The sequence below is a fragment of the Eublepharis macularius genome, chromosome 12 (assembly GCF_028583425.1).
Source record: "Eublepharis macularius isolate TG4126 chromosome 12, MPM_Emac_v1.0, whole genome shotgun sequence".
Taxonomy (NCBI): Eukaryota; Metazoa; Chordata; class Lepidosauria; order Squamata; family Eublepharidae; genus Eublepharis; species Eublepharis macularius.
The window spans coordinates 57,969,061-57,990,278 of record NC_072801.1 but is presented as its reverse complement, the minus strand read 5'-3'; the positions used below and the strand labels follow the sequence as shown (position 1 = coordinate 57,990,278).

General features: G+C 45.2%; 3 protein-coding genes across 4 annotated transcripts; 2 read left to right on the top strand and 1 right to left on the bottom strand.

The window, feature by feature from the left end:
• The first annotated feature begins 1,544 nt into the window (after positions 1-1,544).
• Positions 1,545-5,932, top strand: LOC129338689 (sulfotransferase 1C2-like). Its single transcript, XM_054993107.1, has 7 exons — positions 1,545-1,912; positions 2,045-2,173; positions 2,493-2,590; positions 2,988-3,114; positions 3,385-3,479; positions 3,678-3,858; positions 5,670-5,932. The coding sequence occupies exons 1-7, from the start codon at positions 1,741-1,743 to the stop codon at positions 5,780-5,782; spliced, it is 915 nt and encodes a 304-aa protein (XP_054849082.1). The 5' UTR covers positions 1,545-1,740; the 3' UTR covers positions 5,783-5,932.
• Positions 5,933-7,820: 1,888 nt separating this feature from the next.
• LOC129338960 (uncharacterized) lies at positions 7,821-15,875 on the top strand. 2 transcript variants are annotated; one of them, XM_054993532.1, is made up of 12 exons: positions 7,821-8,002; positions 8,089-8,200; positions 9,349-9,442; positions 9,815-9,869; positions 10,126-10,266; positions 10,703-10,863; positions 10,999-11,097; positions 11,245-11,390; positions 12,847-13,021; positions 13,453-13,565; positions 13,681-13,765; positions 13,971-15,875. In XM_054993532.1, the coding sequence occupies exons 1-12, from the start codon at positions 7,879-7,881 to the stop codon at positions 14,025-14,027; spliced, it is 1,362 nt and encodes a 453-aa protein (XP_054849507.1). In that variant the 5' UTR covers positions 7,821-7,878; the 3' UTR covers positions 14,028-15,875. The 2 variants fall into 2 exon arrangements, with proteins under 2 accessions (XP_054849507.1, XP_054849506.1); XM_054993531.1 differs by having other exon boundaries at positions 10,126-10,275.
• A 117-nt stretch (positions 15,876-15,992) lies between these two features.
• NUPR1 (nuclear protein 1, transcriptional regulator) lies at positions 15,993-19,139 on the bottom strand. Its single transcript, XM_054995465.1, has 3 exons — positions 18,943-19,139; positions 16,962-17,119; positions 15,993-16,668 (listed from the first exon to the last, which is right to left on the bottom strand). Exons 1-2 carry the CDS (start codon positions 19,043-19,045, stop codon positions 16,971-16,973), a joined length of 252 nt encoding a protein of 83 aa, XP_054851440.1. The 5' UTR covers positions 19,046-19,139; the 3' UTR covers positions 15,993-16,668; positions 16,962-16,970.
• Between the last annotated feature and the right edge of the window lie 2,079 nt (positions 19,140-21,218).

Genomic DNA, 21,218 nt, shown 5'->3' with positions numbered 1-21,218 from the left:
CCTATTTTGGAACACCTCTGGTTATTGTTATTTTTAGTTCTTCCATTGTTAACTGTTTTATTTACGTTCCTTATAATGTGCTATTTTGTGTGTAAAGTGCCATCAAGTCACTGCTGATTTATAGCGATCTGTCATGGAGTTTTCAAAGTCACCCGGCAAGCTCTGTTCCTCTGTTTCAAGGAACAGAGGTGGCTTGCCTTTGCCTGCTTTTGTGTAGCAACTCTAAACCTCCTTAGTGGTCTCCTATCCAAGGGCTGACCAGGGCTGACTCTTCTTAGCTTCCAAGATCTGATGAGATCAGACTAGCCTGTTATTGTCCATGGATATTGGTAATAAATTAATATCACTTTTTTAAAAGAAAGAACACTTAGTATGACAATTCATACTTCACAGCATCTCCTGTCAGTTCATCCTTCTTCTTCATTGTCTGGATTCGTTCGTTTTAGAAACTACAGTGTGGAAGGTCAACGGATGATACCAGTTTGTTGCATACCCAAATGTAGTAGTTCTAAGCCTACCTCCACACTGCAATCAGCAAACCCTCCATTGAAGCCATTTTGACTGTTTGAAAAAAACCATCTCCTACTTCCAGTCAGATTGGTACATATTATCTAGTGAACTTCATAACTGAGTGGAAATTTGAAACCTGGTTTTGTCAGTCCCAGACCAATACCACATGGTACAACATACTGGCTCTTTCCATCACATGTTGAAGCCATTGGCTCAATCCTTGATTTATAAGAAGTCCCCAGCCCTCTTGGTTTTTATGAAGTCAAAAATTACAAAAGGATTCAAATGGTGAAACTGAAGAGGTGGAGCTTGTGGTTTTCATTAAGAGCCCCCTTTCTTTCCTTCAAAATGCAGACCATTGCATAAGAAACACTCCCACAGGGCAGGGGATTCACATGCAAGAGCTACTCACTCACCAAATAATCAATCATGCTGACTGTGTTGTCAGCCAACTATCAGTAACCTCCGAGAATGTACAGTACGACTGGTGTAGAAAAGAGGATACTATCAGGACTGTCTATGAGTTTACAGTTTCACGTTACAGCTACCTCACAGAGGCACCACAACTTGGATGTGGTTCTAACAGTTCCTTCATGGTAGCCGATAACATTATTGTTCTTAGGGAACTTTGTCCTGTGACTATACAAAACCTCTGAGGCAGAAATGATGTTTGATCCCAGTACGTTTGTGCCAGTCCGGTTTGTTTTCCCGTGGTAAACAAGCTCTCAGGGTTTCTAGGTGTTATCCAAACCATCAAAGATTATTGTGGCATTGGTTGGGGCAAAGGGCAGCTGTATCTACCGGGGTTACCTGGGTACTCTACAGGGAATAAACTTTAAGGCATTAAAAGCACATGAGGTGACAACAGGTTATTCTGGCAGCAACTGTCCTATATCTAAATATATACCCTCACATAGTACTTTATTACAAAATCTGAACCATTGCCTAAGTTGCTGGCAGAATGCCCAGCCTTAGCGTGCAAGAAACATTTATCCAGAAATACACCCCCTCGATCTCTGACAAGTTCACAGGCTCAGCCCATTTTTTTAGGCCCTGCAGAAACCTAATAAAGCACGAGAGAAAGAAGAGACTTAAACAACGCTGCATCTAGAAGAGAGGAGTGAATCTGGCATGCCTGATACGCCTGCCTTTTTACCTCAGAGTCAAGCAGCGGTACCAGAGTGAGTGGAACAAGGTCTTCTACGACTGTTTCTGCCACCCTGCCAGAAGATGGCTCTCGACTCAAAGCTGAAAGATTTGGAATCCATGACTATCAAGCGCTCAGAGATTGGACTCGTTCAGGGAGTCCCTTTGGTCAAAGATATGGCAGACAACTGGAATGTCATATGGAACTTCCAAGCCCGGCCAGATGACCTTGTCATCTGCACTTACCCCAAAGCAGGTATGTTGGGGTACTGGGCATTAGTCAAGGGTCTGGAAATACAGCAACAGGGGTCTATGGATCTGTGATATTGAAGGCAACAGGCAAAATTAGGGGATCACCATGCTTCCTTCCCCCTCCTTTCCCCATCAGGGACCACATGGATCCAGGAAATTGTGAACCTGATCCAGCATGGAGGTGATCCAGAGAAAAGCGATCAGGTTCCCATCACCACACGGATGCCTTTCATAGAGTTAATTCTTCCAAAGCCTTTCCCCTCAGGTAAGTAAGATTTCAAGTTGGGGTTGCCAACCTCCAGGTGGGGTCTGGAGATATCTCTCAGAATTACAACTGATCTCTAGGCTACAAAGATCAGTTCCTTTGGAGGAAATGGGTTCTTTGGAGGGAGAATTCTATGGCATTATAGCCCAGAGGTCCTTTTCATCTCCAAACCCCACCCTCCCTGAACTTCACTCCCAAATTTCCAGGAATTTCCCTACCCAGAGGTGGCAATCCTAGTTCTAAGTCATGGTGCTTAGAGGCAAATGTAGAGTGAAGAGTTTATCAGCACAGGGCTCCATGTTGCCCTCTTACATTTCAGACTTAAAAAAGGCAGAAGCAATGCCTTCTCCACGCACGCTCAAATTTCATCTACCAGTTCAGCTTATGCCTCCTTCGTTCTGGGAAAAGAACTGTAAGGTCAGTATAACAGAGATGTCATTGATAAGAAAACAGGATTTAATATAATTCTTCCCTGGGACCCTTTCCTGTTTTCTAAGCTCAAGTCAGTAAATGTTTCTAAACTTGTGTGGTGTGAACTGCTGAATTTCACCCTGGGTTCAGTTGTGGAATCTGACTGCAGTGTGAAGGCTGTGCTCTCGGATATGTATAACAAGTAAGTGGCTGCCTTCAAGCATCAACAGAGTGCCTTTCCTTTACCACCAGTTCACCACAACTTCAGGCTTTCCCTCATCTGAGTAATAAGCTGAATGTTTGAATCCATGTTTCTCAAACGAGTTAAAAATTGGAGTGGGGGAGGTAGAGAGGCTTGGCACTAAATCTTGAGGGTTCTCCCATGTCCATCCTATCTCCAAAGATCATATATGTGGCCAGGAATGCCAAGGACAATGCGGTCTCCTATTTCCACTTCCACCGCATGAACCAGGGGATGCCAGAGCCGGGAAACTGGGACCAGTTTTTGGAGGATTTCCTTGATTCCAAAGGTGAGTGGAGACTGGAGCTGGAAAACAGGAGTAAAAGCTTTCTTCCTTGTGCTTTGTCAAGGGCAAAAGGCCTGGACTCAGTCTCTAGATAGGGAATAGGGATGCTGCTATTGGCCTCATGGAAGAGTTGGGGATTAGTAAAATGGGAAATAAATCTGAGCACCTGCATAGCTCTTCATGGTTTTCTTTCCAACCATATAATATATAAAGCCTGTCAAGGGACAATGATGGAAATCAGGATGCCACAACTCTGTATCCACCTCTTTGCAGTTGCTTGGGGCTCTTGGTTTGACCATGTTCGAGGCTGGTGGGAGGCCAAGGACCGACACCCAATTCTGTATCTCTTCTACGAAGACATGAAAGAGGTGAGTGGGCCATGCACGCACAGAAACACAGGGCTCTTCCAAATAGTTCTTTCTGCTGCAAAGGAAAACTGAGGATAGAAACGCTCGGTGGAATTACTCTGATGCTATGGACTTGTCACAGGAGTGTCCCAATCAAATGCTTGCTTTGACATCCTCTTAAGACTTCCCATCAACCCTTTTGTCTCTCTCCCTTGCTAGGATCCAGCCCGGGAAATCCAGAAAGTAGCCCATTTTCTGGGCACGGAGCTTTCAGAAGCAGTTCTCACCCGGATTGTACAACACACAATGTTTGAGAACATGAAAGGAAACCCAATGGTGAATTATTCCACTATTCCTTCTTTTGTCATGGACCATACCATATCGCCTTTCATGAGAAAAGGTAAGTTAGTTTGGTCACAGGATAATGTCAAGGAAGAATTGCTGTGGATCGGGCCAGTATAGGAGTCTTGCTGACCGCACTGTGAGATAGTTCTTAAAGTATGCATGGAAGTGAACACTCTCTGTGGCTGGGATCCAGCCACTCACTCAATTCTCCTCTTTACTATAGATCCCAGCCCACTCGGCTTTTGTACATGCAAGTCTCCTTTTTTGATGGGCAAATGTAAAAAGAGCTGGTTGGATCCCATTCTTGGAATCTTTCTTTGGTTTCTTAACATTGAACATTTCACTAGTTTTATATACTAATCTTTATTAAAATCTGAATTTCATTCTAATTCTTTATCTTCAGTCCTTGTCTATGGCCTTTCTTTTGAGGCTCTCCAAGTTTGTATTATTTTAATCATTAATGACATTTAAAAGGAAAAATGTGAAGGGAGAGAAAACGTCACAAAAATAAAAGCGTCACTGGTTCAGTTCACACAAGGGAGAAACAATATCAAAACAGGCATTTTCCAGGAGGAAAAAAAACAGGGCTGCAATATTTGGGAGCATCCTTCATCCCTACATTCAAGTTCTTCTGAGGTCCAAGAGGGATCCCTAATTCTAGCTGAAAGTGGATTTGCATAGTGTTGATTGGCCAGTCCTTGCATTAGTCTGAATGAAACCCCTGCCTCCTTCTTGAGGGCCATTTCAAAGTTCATGTAAACAGCAGGAGTGGGATGGTTTTTAAAAAGAAAATAAAGTGCCAAACTCAGGAGAAATGAAAAATACTCCTTTGGGGAAAAACAGTCAAAAGAGAGTAGACAGCCAACTCGATGTAGAGGTTGAAGAACAAGGACAACCTTTCGATCTGAGGCTGCATCTACAGATCACTGGCTATTGGGCTACTGTTGTGCTATAACAATGATATGCAATTGGATTGTCTTTGTCTAGGGCTGTGGCTCAGTGGTAGAACATCTGTTTTGCATCTAGAAGATCCCAGATCCAGTCTCCAAAGTATCAGGAAAGATCTCTGTCTGAGACCCTGGAGAGCTGCTGCCAGTCAGACTAGGCAATGCTGACCTCAAGAGACCAAGGGTCTGCCTCATTATAAAGCAGCTTCACATATCTACACAGGGAAGTCCACTGATTGCTATAGTGTAATGATAGTGCAATATCTAATTGTGTGTGGACGCAGCCTGAAACAAGAGTCCAGTGGCACCTTAAACACTAACAACATTTATTCCAGGAATACATTTTAAGTGCAGTCATAAGCAGAGTTACTCCATTGATGTCTGTTGGGGGATAAACACCGTACCCCAACTTTGGGTAAAAATTCCCTTACAATTTCAATAGGCTTAAACTAAAGTAACTCTTCTAAGATTGCACTGTTTGTTAGCCTTTGAAGGGCCACTGGAATCCTGTTTCATTTTGCTGCTACAGACTAAGAGGATATCCCCCTTGAATTACCTTTCAATCTGGAGGCTGTACAGGAGTTGGGCGGGGGCGTGCTCTGCAGCTACAAAAATGGCACTTGTACCTCTTTCGTGGTGTCTCCTAGTGCAGAGAAGACATCAGCAAACTGATCCATGGAAGGTGATTCCTGAAGCCGGAAAATCTGAAAGCCGCTAGGTTAGAAGAGCAGAAAAGGAACTACTTGGAAACAAGATGGTTGAGGATAGTTTTAGGTGGGTAGCCATGTTGGTCTGTAGTAGTAAAGCAGGAATTAAGTCCAGTGGGAACCAAGAGTCCAACAAGATTTTCTGAGTGTTAGCTTTTGAGTCAGAGCTCCCTTCCTCTGATGGCTGAGTTCTTTCTTTTTCTCACCTACAGGCACCGTAGGAGACTGGAAGAACCACTTCACGGTCGCTCAGAGTGAACAGCTAGATGAAGTGTATGCCCGGGAACTGGAGGGCAGCGGCCTGACCTTCCGCACAAACCTATAAGCCTCCCTCGGGTCTCTTCAGCTATTCACCAAATGTGCCTGGATGGATGATTTTTTCAGTGCTAACAAGTCAAGCGGAAGCTTTTAAAAATGTTCAGATATTTTGTAAATGAATATTAATGAAGTGAAATAAAAACTTGGCATATGCATATTCTCCTTTCATGGGGCAGTTCTTAACATATTTGTATCCTAGCTTTCCTCTAAGGAGAGCAGGACAGCACATTCCATTTTATCCGCTAAACAATTCTTACTAGATTTGGCAAATCTTACTAGATTTGGCATGGACAGTGTGATGTAGCGTAGTGGTCAGACTGTTAAACCAGGGTCTAAGGGTTCCTCAATGTGGCACCCACTAGTACTTCCCCTAGTGCCTGCTGAGCTTTTCAGAAAATGGGCAGGGCAGTTGTAAGGCAGGGCTTGTTACTGCCGGACCTCATTCAAAGAAAAGGACTTTCCACAACTGCAATAGCAGCTGCAGCCACTGGAGGATCAGGGGGATCGGTAAGCATTTGGCCTTTCCTTAGCCAGTGTGTGGTTCTATTCCTGCTTCAGACAGATTGCCATCTCTTGGCTGGGAAATTCCTGGAGATTTGGGGGTGGAGCCTGGGAACAGCAGGCACTGGGGGCAGGAGAGAGCTCTGCAAGGTATAATGCCATAGAAGCATTATACAGACATTTACTCCAGGGGAACTGATCTCTTAGTCTGGAATAAAATTTTGTGGTATGTTAACATGCCCCAAGACTACTATTTATTTTATTAAGAACCTAGACACTATGTTTTATTAGCCACTTTTTGATGTATGGATAGTTTTTGACTGTAACTGTGTACTAATGTTTTATTATGCAGTTTGTTTTAAAATTGCTTTGAGCTCCTTTAGGTAGGGTAGCCAATTCTGGGTGGGAAAATTCCAGGAGATTTGGGGGTGGAGCCTGGGGAAGGCAGGTTTTCAGGAGGGAAGGGATCTCAGCATAGTATAATTCCATTGAGTCCACAATCAAAAGTAGCCATTTTCTCCAAAAGAATTGATTCTGTAGTTTGGGGATCTACTGTAATTCTGGAAGATTGCTAGGCTCCGCCTGGAGGTTGGCAGCCCTACCTCGAGGTAGGAAGGCAGCTAATAAAAATCTTAAATAAATAAATATGTTATGACTCAGTAAAGACAACAGATTCTGTCACCCATCCATTCTATAGAATTTCAGTATAGTCACTGAATGCCGAGCCAGCGAAAGGGGCAGTGGAAATATTTTGGCCAGCACCTGCTACCCTTTGCTGCTCCCTTTGACTGTCTCTAGATAGGAAGCTGCAAGGACCCGTTAAGAATTTTGGAATATGCTTCCACGTTAAAGTTCTGTTAGACGCTGCCTTTAATGTCACGATCCTCTGCCCAAAACGCTGCCTAGGAAGTAGAAATGAAACACATGCAGTCCCCCCACCCCATTGTTGTATTTCTGTGATGGGAACAGTAGTGCCTGTTGCATGTCACTTGCACTGTACAAGCCTCTTGCTGTCTCCTTCTTTAGCTTAATGACCCCTCCCCCATTATTTTGGGTAGAGGGTATGATTATTTCGAAGCCCGACAACGAAATACAGTCTAATCGACTTTATCCGAGTTATTTATTTATGTTATTTATAGTCCGCCATTCTCACTGAGACGCAAGGCGGATCCACGAGGCAAATCAGCAAAGTCAATTCCAATGACAGTTCAATAAACAGTGCAAATTTGCAAAGATTTAAACCAGCAGAAATCTGGTGGAAGAAACGCGGGCACAGAGCATAAGCAATTCTAAGGACAACATATTAAGCACCTTTCTCATTCATTCATATGTATTCCCACCCACCTTGACCCGCACGTGGAAGTTACAACCGCCAGTAATCGCTCTATCACCGGAGCCTAGCGAACCAGTGTCTCTTTCGCGCCTGCGTACGCTTTGCCTCATGGGAGTTGTAGGCCTCTTCTTATAAGCCCGTGTTGCTTGATGGGAAACCCGAGCCTTTCCTATGAAATGCCCCCTGGGAGTTGTAGTGCCTTCCCTTGTGAGCCTCTTCCCAAGTTTCCTTCCTTGCCGTTTCCGTTGCCCGGTTACCAGTCACTAGCCATGCCCGGGGGCAGAGGCGGGAAGTCCCGCGAGGCCGCGAACCCAGCTGCAGGGAGTGGGGCTGAGTCGGTAACTGAGCGGGTCTTGCGAGAGGCCCACTCGCTCTATGTACATCCGGGTCATGGTGAGAAGGGGCTGGGGGAGGAGGGTTGAAGTGGGTGCGGGATACTTTAACTTTGTATCTGAAAACCCTAAACTTTTTCTTCCTAGGGCTGGTGACCATTGGGGCACGACTGGGCCTCACCCTGCTCCCTCCACGCCGCAAAGTGACTGTCATGGTGATGGGGAACCACAGTGCTGGCAAGAGCAGCTTCATCAATTGGTGAGCCCTCACCAAAAGTCTAGGGTGGAGAAGGATAAAGTTAGATTAGGGTATTCTGCCAAGGAGTGTTGGCATGGGTGTAAGGCATTGTGGGAAAATCTTGCGGAGTTGACATGGGTGCTGCTAAGCATTGTGGGAAAATCCTGAGAAGTTGACACAGATGCTAAGCATTGTGGGAAAATCTTGAGGAGTTGGTGTGGGTAAAAGGTAGCATAGTCTCAAAATTATCCAATGAATGGCGCTTTCAAAAGCTTATTCCCTGAAAATCAGAGATATTTTAATACTGGTATGCTATAATAAGCCCTGACCTGCATAGCCTTAGGTGAGCCTGATCTCATCAGATCTCAGAAGCCAAGCAGGGCTGGCCTTGGTTAGTAATTGGATGGGAGACCTCCAACAAAGACCAGGGTTGTAGAGGCAGGCAATGGCAAACTACCTCTGTTAGTCTCTTACCATGAAAACCCCACCAGGGGCATCGCCATAAGTCAGCTATGACTTGAGGGCACTCTTGACCATGCTATAAAAAAGTTGGCCTTGGTTAGTTATTTGATGGGAGTCCTCCAAGGAAGGCCACAGTCGCTATGCAGAGGCAGGCAATAGCAAACCACCTCTTGTTAGTCTCTTGCCTTGAAAACCCCACCAGAGGTCGCCATAAGTCAACTATGACATGACAGCAATTTCCACCAACACCGCATGTTGTAATAAAAAAAATCAACGTTATTTAGCTTGCAGAAAGGAATGGGCATGGTCTGATATAGGAAAGGAAATGTCTATTAAGTATATCCTCAATTCCTTGTTTGTGGATTATACAAGATAACCAGTAAGGTTGGCATTTACACTGATTTTTCAGTACTTGGATGTGGGTTGTAAGCCACAGGGCATCTTGAGTATTTGACTGATGGAATCCAGCAGCAATTTGGAAAGAAGGTAGATGCCAAAAAGATGCAGGGGAATTTAAAGGCAGTTACCTGTGCAGACCTTCTTGTGCAACTGGTGGTGGTATCTGATGCTTTGCCAGGTTTTATGGCAGAGGATTTTGGTGTCCTTGGGATGTTGTATTTTATCTTTCTGGTTCCATCTCCCACCCTCAGTGTGGAACCAGACATATTTGTATATTCCCTCTTATTTTCTTGGCTGCTTCCTTACAGGTATGTGGAGGAGCACATCCAGCGAACTGGGGTAGCTATTGAAACTCAAGGCTTCACTTTCATCACCAGTGGAAGGAAGCGAGAATCTCTCACGGTGAGATCTTCCTGCCCCAATTTGCTATCCTCCCAGAGAATCCATGTTCCTGAATTCTCTGAACTAAATATTTAAGGAATTCTTGTTGTGTTAAAACACAAGCCTGTCAAGTCCAGCACTTCGTCACCTATAATCAGGTGCCCAAGGGAAGCTCGGAAACAAGCCAAGATGGGCATAGCCGTCCCTTGGTTTTTTTGGCCCCAGTGGAGATACACTCTTTGAGAATAGTTCTCTGTTTTGGATTATAGTGGCTAATAGCCATTGACAAACCCTCTCCTTTATGATTTCACGTAACCTTTTTTTAAAAAGCCAGCTATGCTGAAGCAGCATCTGTGTCCTAAATCCCCCTCTTTTTCCTTTCTGTTGCTGCAGGGTAATGCTACGCTTCATCTGTATCCCCATTTCCAGGCCTTACAGGGCTTCAAAGGTTAGTTCAGCTGCTGCAAACAATTGGGATGAGCGCAGAGGTGAAGAGAAGTCTGTTCAACATTCAGATGAATTGGATGGAAATGTTACCTTACGACTGCAAGTTGGCATCTAAACTTGCAATCACTAAGATGCTGCATGTGTAATGAAATCCAGGGGGTGGCATTTCTAGTGGAGACAGTAAACAGGCAGGGGGTTTAGTGACTGTCAGTGGTAAGAAGCTGAGAGAATAACTCATTTCCCCCCTCTTACATTAGGAGTACCAGAGTACCTGAGCACAGAGATCTGCACCTCAAAACAGAAGCAGTTCCCTCTGGTCACTTTCCTTGACACTCCAGGCTTGGTGGACGGTGATATGAAGTACCCTTTTGATGTTGAAGCAGCGCTTATCTGGTTTGGTGAGCAGGGTGAGGTAGATAGGTGGGATTTTATTGGTTACTGCAGTGGATTCTGTTAATCTGGATAGTGGTAACGCAAAGATAAGGTAATAGAAATATTGTCAGCCTAGCAGCTCAGAGGCCGAAAGGAGTTGGGCTTCTCATAAGGAAAGCTGGAGCAGGGTAGAGGTGTAAAGAGAGGGGATAGTGGGTAAACGAGGGGGAACTGAAATCTCTGGGGAAATGTTAATGTAAAGTATGGGGTTTTAGGGTCTTTCGTTGGTAACGATAAAGGAAAGGGCATGTATGAGAGAAACTCAGAATATTTCTCTGTGAAGAGAGGACTTTGTGGACAAAGGGCAGCGCTTTGGTATCATGAGATGATATTTTAGCAAGACGCATCCTCCGCTGTGTTCATTTCCTCTTTTTCCACTCTCCTCCCCCCATCTTACTTCAGGTCAGCTCTGTGATCTCATCTTGGTCTTCTTTGATCCCATGGGACAGGCCCTGTGCAAGCGCACTCTCAACATTGTGGAGAATCTCAACGAAGGGCATGGAGACAAGCTGCGTTTCTACCTCAGCAAGGCTGATGAGGCGGGCGCTGAGGGGGACAGGCAGGTAACTGCAGGGAAAGCATCCCTAGGGAATTAGCCAGGACAGACTCCTGTTTCCATGGGTAGGAAACAGCTAGGAGTAGGAAAAAAGCCTCTTGGTGGATTTTTCTTGATACGGGTCCCTACTTCTCCCTGGCAGAGGGTTTTGATGCAAATTGTCCAGGAACTTTGCAAGCGCCCAGGCCTCAACAAGTGCGGATTCGACATGCCTACAGTCTACATCCCCAGCCCCAGTAAGGTGAGTGGTAAGCTGTGCAATTTTAGAGTTAGGGGAGAGGGGTGGGATTCTCCAGAAAGCAAAACGTGTTGTGACTTACTGTGATTTAAAAGTCAAATGTTGACCATTGGAAAGTGGTGACATTAGTAACCTGTCCTCCTCCTTCAGCCAAGCCGCTGTGTCAATCAGATTGAGGAGATCTGCCGAACCATCGAGAAGACGATCAGTCAGACAGTACAGCACACACTCAATTCCCTTGAGCGGGATTGCCACCTCATTGACAAGGCTACGTGCAATCTGCTAGAGGAGGACAGGTCAGAGCATTGTGGGAATTAGAAGGGTCAGCAGTGTCAGAAGGGCAACGGTAATATTTCTAAGGCCATATGCTGGTTGTCTGCAAAAATTGAAGTGGCTAGTACCTAGGGAGGAGTGTGAGAAGAAAAATGTCTAGGAGAGGGGATGTCACATCTTGAACAGAAAGCACAGTTTTGGTTTGAGGGGGAAAATAGCCTGAACAGCAGACTGGCCCTGCTGAACTTTGAGGTAAAGAGAAGTCAAATTATCAGTGGAAGGAAATCAAGCTGAGTGCAGGAGATTGGGTGGGAAGTTAATATCTGTGTGCAAGCCATCCTGTTTCGGCCTGATTTTCCTCAAAGAGAGTCTGAGAGAGTAAAATCAGCTCCTGAGAAGAAAGGTGAGATGCAACTATAGTGGGTATTGCATAATGGAGATCATTTCAGATTCTTAATGTTGGCTTTTATGGTTATTTTATAACTAGCAACAAAGCCCATTGTGGGAAAATATACAACAGGCGCTAGAAAGGGGAGGGCGGGCAGGTAGGCATTCCCTCCTCCTCCTTCACTGATCCCAGCCGGATGAAGGCAGGGGGGGTGGGCATGGCCACTTCCTCTGCACCTGATCCCGGCTGAGTGAGGGGGGGCAGGCATTGCCACCTGCTCTGTGCCTGATCCCAGCCAGGTGAATGGGGGGCGGGCATTACCTTCTGCTCCACACCTGATCCTGGCTGGGTGAAGGGGGGGTATTGCCACCTGCTCTGCACCTGATCCCGGCTGGGTGAATGCAGGAGGTGGGCATTGCCACCTACTCTCCTCCTGATCCCAGGTGGATGAAAGCGGGGGACGGGCATTGCCACTTGCTTTGCTCCTCATCCCAGCTGGGTGAAGACAGGAGGGTGGGCATTGCCATCTGCTCCGTTCCTGATCCCAGCTGGGTGAAGCCAGGGGATGGGCATTGGCACCTGCTCCACTCTTGATCCCAGCTGGGTGAAGGCAGAGGACGCAGGCATTGCCACCTGCTTCGCACCTGATCTCACCTGGGCTTCTCACCGTGGTGTGCTCTCTGTAGGTCTGGCTTCCTCATCTGGGCTTCCCTCTACAACAGCGCCCTTTGGTGGCGCTCCAGGATAGGAAGTGAGTTGTCTTGAATATGCTTAGCCTTTTATATAGTAGGATTATTTCATTATATTTGTTTTTATTTTATAAGATGCCTCAAACAGGCTTCTCGAGAGGGTGATGTGCATTTTCTATAATAGAATAATCTATTAAACTATTATTAGATGCAGAGGAAGTTGTGGTCATCGATCCTTGGCAAAAAGAGTGAAAAGAAATGATGTTTGAGAGGAAGAATGAATACAAAAATGAGACAATATGTGCCTATGAAAGGCATTGTGTGATGGGATGGTAGTCAAGAGGACTTTCTCCTGATTCCTGGGCATTTTTACTTTACTATTTCCCCTTCTTCTTTCCATAGGGAGGCCAGAAACAGAAACTTCCATGCTCGGTTTCGGGGAGTCCTGTTGGGCATAGCCGGCTGCCTGATACCTTTCTTTCTCCTAATCACTCTGCTTTTTGGTACAACAATGGCTCGCCAATTGTGGACTCTTATCTTGGGGAAGGAACAGAGCCAGGCACTGGAGCTATACGTGGTGAATACTTTTTACTTAATGTTCTTGCTCTTTAAAAGATTATGCTATGTATTAAACTGTAAATCTTTTCTCAAAACAGTTTTTGTTGTTAGGATTTTAATAATAGCATTTATATAGCACTTTCAATGTTCAAGGTGCTTCATGTGTATCATCTTGTCATAACCCTTACAACATCCTTGTAAGGTAGGCTAATATCCCCCTGTTGTAGATGGAGAGAGGGGTTAAGTCCACCTAGTGTGGCAGAAATGAGCTTTGTACTGAGACCTCTCCTATGCTTATTTTGCATCATCTCTTCTCAATGCAGCGTTTAGATTGCCACGGCATGGTGGTTTTATTTTGTACAGAAGCATAGAGAGAGCATAAACTCTGTTCAGGGTTACCACTATGAATGCCAGTTCCATGCATTTTAAAACCCACATCCTGTTTTTCAGCGGCCGGTTGCCTCTGCTTGGAGCCTTGTCCCTGAAGACCACACCTTAACTGTATTCTTTGGCCTTCTTTGTTTCTCCATCCTCCTCCTGCTCCTGGCCAGCTATGCTTTCCAGTAAGAAGCTTTCTGCATTTAACGCTAAGGGCAGTCCATACAAAAAGGACACTTTGCATGTTTTGTGCAGAGTTCCTTCTTCCTTGACTGTAGCCATGATTTCTTCCCCTACTAGGACAAAGCCCACTTTATCAAAAAAACAGAAGCGGCAGCTAGAGGACCGGCAGGATTACGTGTTGGATGTGGTGCTGGAGAAAAAGGTTGAAAGCCATGGGGAATTAGGCATGGTGGTTTGGGGACTGTGTCCCGGAGCTTGATTCTGTGCCAAAGGATCATGGGTGGCAGAGCAGGGTGCCTGGGCCTAGTGTGGGATTTTAGGTAGAGCAAGGGTGTATCCCTTGAGGGATTGTGGGAGAGAAGGGGGTTGGCCAGTGCATGGAATTAATTAATGCTGTTTCCTTGCAGAGGCAGCTCTATGAGGAATACCTACGCCAAAGCATCGGCGAACAGGATCTGAGCTGAAGATTCCTCCCCAGTGTACCCCCCCAGAGACTGCCAACCTTATACCTACATGCCACATTATTGTTTGTCATCTGTTAGCCATTCCAGAGAGAGATTGTTGGCTCTGAGCAGACAGTATCATACGACAGTGAACCTTTGATGGGTGCTGATTTTTCTCCTCTCCTCCAGCTTCAATGCCTTCTCATCCAGTTGGCAACTTTTTATACCCCTTGTGTTGTCGATCAGCTAACCACCCATCCCCATATGAACTGTGATTCAGCATAGCTCAGATGCTATGCAACCGCTAAGGCATACCTTAGCTAGAATAGGCTAAGTATACCTCTTCTGCTAGTCTGTTGCACTCCTCAGTTCCTTTCTCTTACCTGGGAGGGGGGATAATATCAGCACTACCCTGCTGCTTTTTATGACCTATTGGATTGTGCCCCTCCATCCTTTAGGACCATAAAGCCGTGCATTGAAGTCTTAACAGACCAGTGATTTTTTTTTATTGGCTACTGTCATGAACACCTGGGGCATTTTTATCCAGTAAGATTGCAGCATCCACTTCCCGTATCCTAATTGGTACTCCCCTGCTTTGGCAATGTACCCTCCGCCTCTGTACATTTTGTGACTGCCCATTTCACATACTGACTAGCTGTGATGGGCCAGGGTCAAGCACTGTAAATCTTGATGACTTTTCTCTCTGTTCGCTGTGACATATTACATCTTCATCTGTTATTTGGATGTAGTACCCCACATCTGTGAACTTCTCTGGATGTGCTGTAGGATGTACATGTTCATCTCCATCTTTCTCACTAACTTGTGCCTTCAACTGATTACCAGTGCTTGGGCAGAAAGGGGTGGGGGGGGGACATCTTATGGCTTCTACTGTCCCCTGCTCCATGTCCTTTTCTCCAGGTCCTTCAGACTGACCTGGACTTTCGTTCAACACTGTGAAATCTCCATCAGCCTATGGTTTGCTAGAAGCTGTAATTAGCATCCTTTGGAGCATACTGGAACTATCCTCCCAGTCCCCTACAGTGGTAGATTACTAATAAGAGGGACTCTTTTGGCTATTGTTAACTCATTTGTTTCTCCTTCCTTGCATTTGTTAACTCTGGGATACCACCACTGTATTGTGACTGTCAGTATCTTAGGGTGGGGAACGGTGCTATCAGGAAATGAGATCATTCCAGCTATTGGAGTCGCTCTGTGTAGTGGGGCAAGTGATGTGAATAGTAGTTGGTGATCCAACTTTCAGGAATAGAAATTTTCATTCTAGAATTAGTCTTTTTTCCAGTTCCTTGCCTTAAGAAAACATTTCTCAGGTACAACCTATAATAATGGGATGAAGTTGGCTTAATCTAATGTTTTCAATAGCCCTCACACAGCCCAAAAGTTATTTGGGCTGTGGCTCTTTTAAGTATGAAATTAGATTGCAATGCTTTCCAGGGGTGTAACTTTTGTGTTCGTAGCCTTTTCCTCCCAGTAAATAGCCAGTATTGGGAGCAGCAAAGAATACATGTATGCCAACCACGGTGTCAGAGTTTCAGATCTCTGTTTTGGGAAGCAGGAGGAAGTGGATGGGTGTGCGGTTGCAGATTGGCTAACTTCACTTCTGCTTTTCTTCCTGCCTTTTTAACTCATCGTCTCTTCAGGGTAGCATGAAGTGCTGCTATAGTAGAGGTCGGGGGGAGAATGCAGTCTGAATCCATTCTGTGGTAAAAGTTACCTTCTGTGTACATCTCTCTTCCATTACCTCTTTCTGGAGCACCGCCAAAACACCAGACAAAGCCCTGTTCCTGCAATGGATGTAGCTGGGAATTTAGGGAGGGGGGATGTATCTGTAACATTTAATAAAGCTCACTTTAGAACATGTCTCCCTTCTTTTCTGTCTAAAAGCTGCTTTCTTGTCATCTTGTGCCTTTTGGTGCTGTTTTCACAGGAGTTTATAATCCAATTCCACTCAAATGAAGGTAATTAGGAAACAATTTAACATTTTTATTTAGCACAGAAAAAGACATTGACGTTGTGGTGTTGGAAAATATTGCCTTTCAGCCTGCCCCATAACATGCTTTCCCTTCTAGATCAGAGAAAATGTTTTGGCCTGAGGGTCGCATCTAGGTCTCCGCCTGCTCCTGAAGGCTCCCTGTTGGATACTGGCTCTAATTGTTTTAAGTGTCAGATGTGGCCTCTGGGCTCTAATAAGCCTTCCTCCACCCTTTACACATTTCATGTCTACCTTCCTAACAGGTCTCTGTCATGTCTTCATTCCATGTATATTCTATATATATCTCCATTCCACTTCCCCTTCCCTCCCAAGGAGAAAGGCAAAGGTGTTAGTAAGAACCAATATTAGCAAGAACCACTAATTTAAACAGGCGAGGAATTTCCCCATGAAAACTGGGTGGCTTTTCTATTTCTAGCCTAATAAAGCATCATTCCATTGGCCTTTATGAGGCCTGAGTGTCCATCTTGGCCATCTCTCATGTTTGGAGTGAGCTGCAGCGATCTTGATGCTCTCATTTTATGAGAGCAATGGACTCTTCCTCCTTAACACAAGTAACCCCACTGTATCGCCTGGCGTCGGTCCGTCCATCTCCATATCCACGTAGACATTGCCATTGTGTCCAGAACCTGAGTAGCATGTTGAGACTCAGAGCTAGGGAGGAAGAAGACAGTTTTTGAGCACTATGCAGCTTTTCATATTGTTGGGGGATGGGGGAAGAATACCTCAGTTTGTTTCAACAGGTTTGAGATCAAGTTACAGGTGCACAGAGTTGGTACATGTGGATTTTTTATATAAACACAAACTTACATGAGGGAAGCCCTTTTTGAGGGGTGAATGGTGGACATCTCCCCTACTTGTTCATACAGTATAGTGCCATTTTGGATGGTGCTCTGCCACCAGCGAGACTGGCGGCCATTTTGGTCCACCACACACAGATCCCTCACCTGCATTTTTCATTCCTTGGATGGGGTCCCCTTCCGTTTCTGCTCTGTGCGTTGCAACTTCAAGACGATCTTACGTTCGTGACCACCAGGATTTGGACGGTTTGTGTGATCCTCAGCCTCTCGCTTGGAACGGCCCTTGCGGGAACAGCCACCTGGTGCTACAGAACCAAGGACAGTTAAAAGCATAGTTTGAAGCACAGGCTTTGTGATTAATTCCTGGCAGATTAGTTGCTCTAAAATTTAACCAAGCAAAACTGGGTTTGTTGCAACAGTCTTTGATGTTTTTCTTTCACTCTTTTTTAGTTTGGGAAATTTTTTTAAAATTATGATTAACCAAAAATATCACTGTGTCCTTCTGTCTTCTGCAAGACTCTTAATTAGACTAGACGTTCAATACCAAAATGGGGAAGAATGGAAAGATCTTGAGAGATTACAGCCTGGGGCATCAAAACAGGATCTACAAACTGCTGCTCAGCGGCACTGCCATCATACTTTGAAATAACCGCACCCTTTTTTGGTATAGAATCTCTAGTCTGATGAAGAGTTCTGAATAACTTAAACTTGCTTATTGGTACTATGGTTCTGATTTTTTAAAAAACAGCACACTACTACTGTTTTTAGAAACTTTCAATTTCCTTTGTCTTTATCTCAGAAGCTCTCCTCTTTTGCATTCTTAACTTTGCTGTGTCACCTAGTCTTATTTTTGACACACATGGGTGAAAATCCATAAAGCTGAGGTCTACCAATGGGCTACCCTTAATTGTTTACAATTTCCAGACTCTCCAAAACCCCACGTCACACTCCAGGGTGACAAAGGACTGGTTCGCACAGTACATTTTTCCTATACGTGAGCTGTGTTGCTTTTCCTTGACCACAGAAGTGCCTGCAGTCAGGAGGAATGAATGATGGTTGAAACTAAAAAGCCTAAAGGAAGAGGAGGATGAATGGAGGAATTTTAATACTTTTGTGTTGTGTCCCTTTATATCCTGCTTCTTCAGCATGAGTTCAAGGCATCTTAAAGCCTACTTTGAGGGGGAAATGCCAATAGCATATTTTCCAGCCATAGCTATCACAGGAAGCACTGCGGCAGTGCATGCAAACCATTTGGTTCATGGTTCTCTCGGTACATGCAATGTTTTGAAGATTGGGTGTAGGAAAAGCCTACTGTTTGAACAGCCCATGTGGTGGAACACTGAATACAGAATAGATGTCATTTTGATTGGTCTTAATAAAAGCCTTTCTGTGGCTTTTTGTTTCTGACTGCAGGGCAGTTACTTTTAGTCTGTTGCAGGGAAAGGGAAGGAGGCTTAAAGAGGAGCGGGGTGGGTGTGGAGAGTCCTCCAGTCTCTTAATGTGGATTCTCATATGGAATGGAGAAGCATTTAAACACATAGACTACACAGCCTGCTTCTTGAAATGGAATGTGGATTAGCTACTGCAGGTCCAGAACCACAGAGTAATTGTTATTGTTGTTGTTATTATTATTGATGATGATAGAGCAAGAGTCCAGTAGCACCTGTAAGACTAATAACATTATTTGTGGTAGGGTATGAGCTTTTCTGAGTCACAGCTCAGTTCTTCAGACACCTGGTATCTGAAGAAGTGAGCTGTGACTCAGGAAAGCTCATGAGCTAATACAAATTTTGTTAGTCATATAGGTGCGACTGGATTCTTGCTCTTTTCATCTGCTACAGACAGCCTAACACGGCTGCCCATCTTGATTATTATTAAGACTTAGAATCTGTCATGGCTTGTTATACTAGTTCTACACTGGTCATAACCCAGTATGAAATAACCTACCTAAAAAGAAATCCACGATGCTTTACTATGCCCCATATTAAAAGGATGACACCCCCTCCCTTTTACACCTCTTCGGCTGTTTTTAAATCCAGGGCCGGATTCCCCAGGCTCAGAACCGCGCCCTGTGACCGTTATCCCCCACTCCTCTCCACCCCACCCGCTGGGCTGCGAATGCACTTACTGGTGTATCTGTCCGTTAGACTGTAAAAATCGTACTGGTCGAAATATTCCACCTCGAAAGCGGTTGGGCGCAGCTTCTCGGCTTGGACGAAGGAAGTCGACATGGTGGGGCGATTCTTTAGACACAAAGGGGGAAACCCCAGGCGCTGGTGGCACTTCTCGGCTACGCGAGTTTGTTTGTTTCTCCCTGGGTGCCTGGAGGGCTGCTATATATCCTCCTCCGCCGCCGCCCCCCCCCCCAACAACAACACCCACTATTGCATCATGTGCCTTCCACCCCTTAAAGCCACAGGCAAACAGAACATGATGGAACTGATCAAAACACCAGCCTGCCTGACTCATGAGACTCCCGGCCAGCCAGCACCAGGGGGCTTGGCCATCCCACCAAGGAATGCTAAGGGCCTAATAGTGTAAGCCTATGCAGAGCTGCAAGCCTATGCAGAGTTGATTTCACTAGCTTAGACTGGAGTAACTCTGCATAAACCTCATCCTCCCAGCCAGAGGGATTCATCCTGCGGCAGGGAAGTGAGGGTGGGGAGGTGTGTTTGTGAGAACCCTGCATACAGCTGTGATCAACAGAAAATTGAAACATCTTGTTCCTTGGAACAAATGTCCATTTTACTCTCCCTGGTATACATGCAAAGTTGCCTGATGGACTAATTGCTTAAGTAATTATAAGTGGCTAATGACAATTAATTCCAGAAGAGGAATCTTGACTGTCTGTTGTAACAAAATTCAACAGGAATCCAGTAGCACTTAACTACTATTGCTAACACAATGTATTCCCACATAAACTTTTGTGAGTCACAGCTCAGTTCTTCACTTGAATGGACACTCCAATGCATCCGATGGTGAGCTCTAGCTCAAAAAAAGCTCATGCTGCCATAAATTTTGTTAGTCTTTAAGGTACTACTGGACTCCTGTTTCATGAGGACTAGTAACATATGTTAACTTAAAGAAAGAGCTGTGGCTCAGGGGCAGAGCACCAATTTGACATGCAGAAAAAAGATAGGTTTAATACATCTCTTTCTCTCATACCTGTGGGGTGTTAATTTCTATCAGGATACTTTCCTCCAGGAGGGGGGAGGGTTAACCCCCCTGCCTAAGAATCAGAACCCTGATCCCAATTGCAGCCCTTCCGAATGGCTGCTTTTAAATAAAGGCGCTGGAAGATCTGATCAAAGGGTCAAAGTGAAGCTGTAAGTAGCAGATATTAGGAAAGATCTTATTCTGCCTGTAAAAGCTGCTTCTAGGGCTTTGGGACTGCATAAACTGCTTCCACGCAGTTACAATTCTCTGTGTTTGCAGCAGCAACGGAACATCAGCATAGTAGTTTCCCCTGAGCTTTCCTTGCTTCAGTCTCTCACGGCTGGCAACCACACCAGAGGGTTCTTTTGGATTTTTTAAAAAATTTGCATTTGCTGTATCTCTGTAATGCTATAGCAATGATCTTTTAAGCCCAAAAAGTCCTAGGAAGGTGGCAGCTGGGTTGGGGGGTTGAGGCAAGGAAAATGGTGCCATTGAAGCCAGGACCTTCAAAAACACACACCTTCCCATCCCCACAGTGCAAACAGGATTTGACTGAGATCTTTCTCAAAAGAGAAGGGGAAAACAGGAGGGGGAAACCTGGCTAGTGGGTGATTAGGGAATGATAGAGAGCCAGTTTGGTGTAGCAGTTAAGAGTGGTAGGACTCTCTCTGGAGAACCAGGTTTGATTCCCCACTTGAAGCCAGCTGGGTGACCTTGGGTCAGTTGTAGCTCTCTCAGAGCTCTCTCAGCCTCACCTACCTCACAGGAAGTCTGTTTGTGGGCCTAGTAATGATATTGACTTTGTAAACCGCTCTGTGGTATTAAGTTGTCCTGAAGAGTGGCATATAAGCACAGGGCTGTTGTTGTTGTTATATCATGTGGATGCTCCTTTCTCTATTTATCCTCAGAAAACCCTGTGAAGTAGGCTAGGCTGAGAGAGTGACAGGCCTAAAGTCACCGGTGAGTTTCTTGGTTTAGTGGGGGTCTAACATTCTAACTGCTACACTACACTGCCTCATGCCCACGCAGGGGCTTCTTGAGTTCTTTGTCCTTCAGTCTGCTCATCTGGAAGTACAGACAATTCTGTCCCTCTCCTGGTACCTCATGCCATCCATGTGCAAACCATGGCTTCCTATGCAGGTGGACTCATAAGGTATCCCTAGTATTGATGACATATGATGCTGTGTGAATGGCTGGGACTGGGGTCTTTTCCACATGGAGACAGGCTTGTTAGGGTTCTCTGTTGCT

Bases quoted from the DNA above. Each gene is read 5' to 3' on its own strand.
- LOC129338689 (XM_054993107.1), top strand. From the start codon at position 1,741: ATGGCTCTCGACTCAAAGCTGAAAGATTTGGAATCCATGACTATCAAG. The intron at 1,913-2,044 runs GTATGTTGGGGT...TTTCCCCATCAG, and splicing joins CTGCACTTACCCCAAAGCAG to GGACCACATGGATCCAGGAA. The intron at 3,115-3,384 runs GTGAGTGGAGAC...ACCTCTTTGCAG, and splicing joins GGATTTCCTTGATTCCAAAG to TTGCTTGGGGCTCTTGGTTT.
- NUPR1 (XM_054995465.1), bottom strand. From the start codon at position 19,045: ATGTCGACTTCCTTCGTCCAAGCCGAGAAGCTGCGCCCAACCGCTTTC. The intron at 17,120-18,942 runs GTAAGTGCATTC...TTGGTTCTGTAG, and splicing joins TCTAACGGACAGATACACCA to CACCAGGTGGCTGTTCCCGC.
- LOC129338960 (XM_054993531.1), top strand. From the start codon at position 7,879: ATGCCCGGGGGCAGAGGCGGGAAGTCCCGCGAGGCCGCGAACCCAGCT. The intron at 9,870-10,125 runs GTTAGTTCAGCT...CTCTTACATTAG, and splicing joins GGCCTTACAGGGCTTCAAAG to GAGTACCAGAGTACCTGAGC. The intron at 13,566-13,680 runs GTAAGAAGCTTT...TTCCCCTACTAG, and splicing joins CTGGCCAGCTATGCTTTCCA to GACAAAGCCCACTTTATCAA.